The 6,000-nt window shown below is 32.3% G+C and overlaps 1 protein-coding gene across 1 annotated transcript; it reads right to left on the bottom strand.

Moving 5' to 3' along the window:
- Positions 1 to 2,388: 2,388 nt before the first annotated feature.
- On the bottom strand, positions 2,389 to 4,278 carry LOC131856204 (aldehyde oxidase GLOX-like). Its single transcript, XM_059207634.1, has one exon. The coding sequence runs from the start codon at positions 4,191 to 4,193 to the stop codon at positions 2,505 to 2,507; it is 1,689 nt and encodes a 562-aa protein (XP_059063617.1). The 5' UTR covers positions 4,194 to 4,278; the 3' UTR covers positions 2,389 to 2,504.
- Positions 4,279 to 6,000: the final 1,722 nt, after the last annotated feature.

A 6,000-nucleotide genomic window follows, 5' to 3' on the forward strand; every position in this document is an offset into this window, starting at 1 on the left:
GTTCTTATGCTTACACACTTTAATTATTTTTTTCTAGCTTGCTCAATTTTTGAAAAAACTGAAGAAATAAAATCAATTTGCTAATAATTAACCAAATATTGAGCAACATTCTGTTGATATTCTTACACTCTTTAATTATTTTTCTCTAGCTTGCTCCATTTTTAAAATAACTTAAGAAATTAAATTAATTCACTAACAATTAAGCAAATATTAGTCAACATTCTATACTATCAAATGTATTGTTTACTTGCATATTGGTTTGAAATAGTGATTGCATTTACATATGTTGTTCTTGAAAATTGAATTATATGGAGTTGATATTATTATATAGATATTTTTTGTATGTCATTGTAGATAAAACTCTATATTGATAAATTACAATATATTAAAAGTCACTTATTATTTATATATCTCTCAACTCATTTCATCTGTGATATTATTATAAACCAGTATAGGTACCTAAAGGTACTATTGTATGGTTGTTAGGTGTGTGTGCATGCGCACACACAATACAACACACAAAAAGTCTTATTGACTAAGTAATGGTTGCTAGGTGTGTGCATGCACACACAACACAACACAAAATAATTCTTATTTATTAAGTGCTGCATGAAACAAGTTTGAAAAAAATATAAACATGTATTTTTTGATAGACATGGCTATTAATATATGCTTATTGTCCATCCAATAACACCTTTTAGTGTTTTTACTAATAATATAATACATACAATTTTATTTTTTCTTAATATTAGATTATTATAATTTTTGGACCTTTTGAGACACTTCTTTGAGTAAAATCTTTGAATGAATTCTTGAAAGATAAAATTATCCAATAAATATTGTTCTTCATTCCATAAAACTTAGAATATACATTAAAAAATCTATACTCTTGACTGATTCATTAAAGCCTTTGTCTATTCAAACATCAGAAATGAAAATCTTGTCAAGAAGAGTTAATAAAAATGGCTAGATATACGTTTCCTTTTCAACTTTCGTAAAATATTAAAAAAATAATTGTTTTGTATATGTATGTTTTTTAGAGCATTTACAAATTAATAATTATAAGTTTTTTATTGAATTTGAAAAGTAAAGTAAATATTCTTTATATTAAATATTTATTGAAAATAACTCAATTTTCTTATGTGAATGGATAAAAATATCAAAAAAATATTTACATTGAAACCTATTCTTTCAAATATACAAAACATAATAATATAGAATTGACAAACATAAAACATGCTATCAAATATAATTAAAATTATAAATCAAAATCTTACAAAAATATAGAAATTTGATTTATTCAAATATAAATAGATTATAATAAAATTTAAGTATGTATCATATACTATTATGTACTCAACATGTCATTATATTTAAATAATATTGAGATTAATTTATATAAATAAATATTTGTGAAATACAAGAATATAAATTCCAAGATCTTTATTATTAATTATTAATTATATACTATTATGTATTCACATATCTTTATATCTGATCAATATTGAGATGAATTTATATAAGTAAATATATTCAAGGTAAAAGTATAAATTAATGATGAATCATAAGACAAATTATTAAAATAAATAAATAAAAAAATATATTTATAAATTCATATTTTTCTTGCTCTTTGAAAGTGATTTAAACTATTGAATGCTTATAAATATCAAATGAACTAGTCTTATTTATAATGTCAATCCATCACATATACCAAAAATAAGATGAAAGTCAAGTTCACCTATTTGTCTTAAAGAGTTAGAGAAGAAAACTCAATACAATTACTTATTTATTATGAGTGGATATAAGTCTATGGGAGTATTTTAAGATGATTTTATTTTGTTTGTGATAACTGTAATTTTGAAAAAGAATTTTATCTTTTAAATTAATTATTTTATTTTAGAATAGTTTTTACTATATATAAGAGATATGAATTTTATGTGTTGCTTATTTTAAAAATATTATATTTATTATTAAATCATTGATAAGAAAGACAACATTTATTAAAAAGAACGATATGTTCACAATTTTAAAGAATATATATCAATCAAAATCATCTTATTACTAGCATATATATCTTAAATACTATCTATTTAGAAAATGTTTATTTTATTTACTTAAAAGTTATTTTATTTTACAATCATTTTATTTAATACATATATAGAAACATAAAATAATTTATTTTAAAAATATTATATTTATTATTAATATCAATATTTTGACATTAAATTATTATCAAATTTAAGATAATATATATATATTTTTTCCTTTCTTAACACACTGGACCATTATACCATACCTTGTACTCTCATTGTAGAGTGTATGTGGAAATTAATTACCTGAAAAAATTCTAAAACATAATTCTAAATTACTTTAAATTTCTTGCAATGATTGAAAATTTGAATTGATAAACACAGTAATGCATTCCTCGAACTGCAGACACTAAGAGCCTGAATTATTTCAAATAACAAGAACAACCAAAAAAAAAAAACCAGCTGGGCATAAATTCAGCCAAAGCGAATCCATTGGGCCTGGCTGGGAACACCTCCATTGACAATGGTGAGCATATAAAATCCAGAAGGAGCCGCCACAGGACTTGGCGGCGCCGTCAAAACCACCCAATAAAATCTTTTCCCACTCTTCTTCTCTTTAACGATCGGTGAGGCCGCCGCCAGAGACAACATTCTCTGATTCATCGACCACGAGTGAGATGTGAAGGGAGGAGCGTAGACATGAAAACGAACACCTGAGCTTAATTTTCCAGAAACAGTAAAATTCACAAGAAATTCAGACCCATATGGAATGGCAGCCCAGGGCTTAACATAAGTAATATTGGGCCTAACCCGCTCATAAACCGGGTCGAGATAATAAGGACTGTAGGCGTCCACCCGGAGCTCAGTTTTCGAGTACACATCATCTGTGAAAGTATAATTCTCGTTGGCGTTACTTCCGGCCGCCAGAATGCGCCCGTCGGGAAGAAGATTTGCAGTAGAATGGTACATTCGAGGAATGGTGGAAGGAGCCAGCACGGTGAACCGCTTACCCGCCAGGTTTTCGGCACTGTAGAGCCACGGGTTCAGCACGGGTATCCGAGCATCTTGCCAACCGGCGGATCCGTTTCGAGCCCCGTTGATTATGAGGATTTCGCCGGTGGGAAGTATGATCATGTCGTTCAATACCCGGGGACCCGGCATGTCCTCCATTTCCCACACTGGATTTTCAGATGTGATCTCCATTCTCCCGCAGCTCTCGAGCGCCTCTAAATAGACCTGACTATTGGACTTCTTGTTCTCCTCGGCCCTCGAAAAGGATCCCACGGGTGCTCCTCCGCAGATCATGATCTCCACTGTTTTGAAACCATTAGAGAAGTCTAAGGGAAGCATAACGGACGACCCGGTGCTCGGGTAGTTCCGTGCGCCACCGCCAGGCATGGTGGGAAAAGTCCGGATGACTTTATTGTTCTTGTAGTCGAGCAGAATAGAGTCCCTGTTGGCGAAGATGAAGAGATTACCGTCGGACGACAGGTGTAGAAATGGGTACAAATTATTCTGCTCGAAATCGTTGGTTTGATTGAGAAAAGGCAGATTGAAAAGCCCTTCACCCGGACGCTTCGGGACGAATTCATAATTGAATTGGTTATCCGTTCCTCCCACGACGATGATCCGGTTGTCGGGTAAGATCTGATCGGAAGCATACCATCTTGGGCCCAGCATCTTCTCTGTGACGGACTCCACCCAGTCGCAGGTACCGTCCGAGCAGGGCGTGTAGTACCGGACATTGAACGCCCCAGCCGGCCCCCACCCGCCGGTTTGGACCAGCGTGCCGTTGCTGGACAGCGCACCGGAAGAGCACCAGGTGTCGGTCAGAATATGCAGAGGCCTCACTTTGTTGGTGGCAATGTCGTATTCTATGGAGTGCGCCCAGCAATCTGAATAGATTGGAAGAGGCGGTCTTACATTAGTGCACGGCGGGCTGGTTCTGGTGATGTTGGATCCGTGGTTCGGTCTGTCGAACATTATGACCTTGTTGTTGTGCATCACAATTGTGTGGATTGCAGCAATTCCGGCGTTCTCCAATAGTAGCTCCCATCTGCCTTGCAGATCTTCTTCCTTGCGTCCCCAACATGATGATGTTATAACCAGAAGAACTGCAACAAGCTTGACCACCATGGCCAGTGGGTTAGCCGGGCCCTCCATTTTTCTCTGGTGGATCAGAAATGGTGGCTTCCGGGAAGGATTGGCCAGGCAATAAGGTAATTGATTTGAAGTTGTAGCAAAGCGATGGGAAACTTTGGCAGACACAGAAAGGAATGGAACTCTTTTATAGAAGGGTGGGGAACAATTTGGATGAGCACTTACATTCATGTCATATGTCATGGTGTAATCAAAGTTTAGAATGTGTTGTTTAAGTCAAAATTTGATGTGTAGAAAATTGAAATGTTTTGTATTTTCAATTTTTAGATAGTAAATAAGTGAAGTGAATAGATTGAGGTGAAGAAAAACTACTTTTTTGGGACTGATTTAGCTGTATAGTTTAGTATATCTATATCTACTTTGTTGATGATGAGAACTCATATTGGAACTTAACCACTGAGTTGTTGATGATGAGAACTCATATTGGAACTTAACCACTAAAATTGTGCTTTGCAAATTGAACCAGTTTGTCACTCTGGCTTTAGTCTGCTATGGTTTAAATACATAGCTTGGAACTGTAATATCAACTATTTTTCAACCGAATTTAGACGCACAGCTTACTAAGCTTTTTCTCTCTTATAAATAGAAACTTTCTGTTCGCTGTGAGAAGGGATCTGGTCAATGAGATATATAGATTGTAAACTACCATATAAGTGAATCACCAAAATCTATGTCACACACTTTGTTCCATTGAAAAGGAATATGGTGGTTTCAGGCCCAAATTTTAAAATTTCCATGTGAGGATGATAGTATCATGTGGATATTACTTGTTCCGTTGCTTTTCTCTATTGGAAATCTCATCATAGGATTAAACAGACATTGGATGAAGCTCGGTTTAAGTTGCCATTCTTACCATTGAGAGTTGTCCCACTGTCAGTTAGCAGGAGTTATCTTCTTGAATTCATAACCAGGATTTGAAAATTCTCAGTTTGAGCATTTTTATAATTGGTTTTCAATTTTCAAAAACTAATTCATGTAATTCATTACCGTGTCTGTTCCAATCGTTGAAAACAAGTTTCAAGATCTAATTGTGGTCAAGTGAAATTTTGAAAACTCAATATTTCAGCCCTAAGCTACGCAGGAAAATGTCTTGGAAAAACATTGTAGTTATAAATTTCTTAACTTCCTTGAATGTTGGTTTTGAGGAGACATAAAAATACTAATTTCATTTGCATTTGTATTGGAAATAATATATTTTGTTGGGAGTGGTAATTTAAAAAAAAAAATTCTGTTAGCAATATCATTTTTAGTGTATGAATCTTAATTTCATGAATTGTCATATTTTTGTATTGTTAAAATTGTCATTTTAAAAAAAATAATTAAGTATTAAATAATTCAATGATCAAATAGTCAAAGATTATTTTATATTTTATTTATATTTAAATATTAAATAATTAGAAATATTCTCATCTATATTCTATAATAGTTACACCAATCAATATATTTACTTTTATTTAAATTTCTAAATTATATTTTAGATATTGATGACACATTTTACGAAGATTTATATGTACCAAATTTGCACATGTATTTATATAAAGTTGTCTTTAGATTGGTCTAGATTAATATAATAAATATATTCATACAAATAAAATTAATCTAAACTAATTATTCATGATGGTTGAGATTAGTATTATGATAATTTGCTCAAATAATTAAAATAAGAGAATACAAACAAAAATAAAGTTATTTGACTCAACAACCAATACATGCCCAAAAGAACAACAATATAAAATTAAATTTGAAAATGAGAGAGCACGCGAGAGGAGGCAATAGGCGAACCAGGGTTCAGATGACGAAGACTCTGGCG

Source organism: Cryptomeria japonica, chromosome 1, assembly GCF_030272615.1.
Source record: "Cryptomeria japonica chromosome 1, Sugi_1.0, whole genome shotgun sequence".
Taxonomy (NCBI): domain Eukaryota; kingdom Viridiplantae; phylum Streptophyta; class Pinopsida; order Cupressales; family Cupressaceae; genus Cryptomeria; species Cryptomeria japonica.

Coding starts and splice junctions, on each gene's coding strand:
- LOC131856204 (XM_059207634.1), bottom strand. CDS start 4,193: ATGGAGGGCCCGGCTAACCCACTGGCCATGGTGGTCAAGCTTGTTGCA.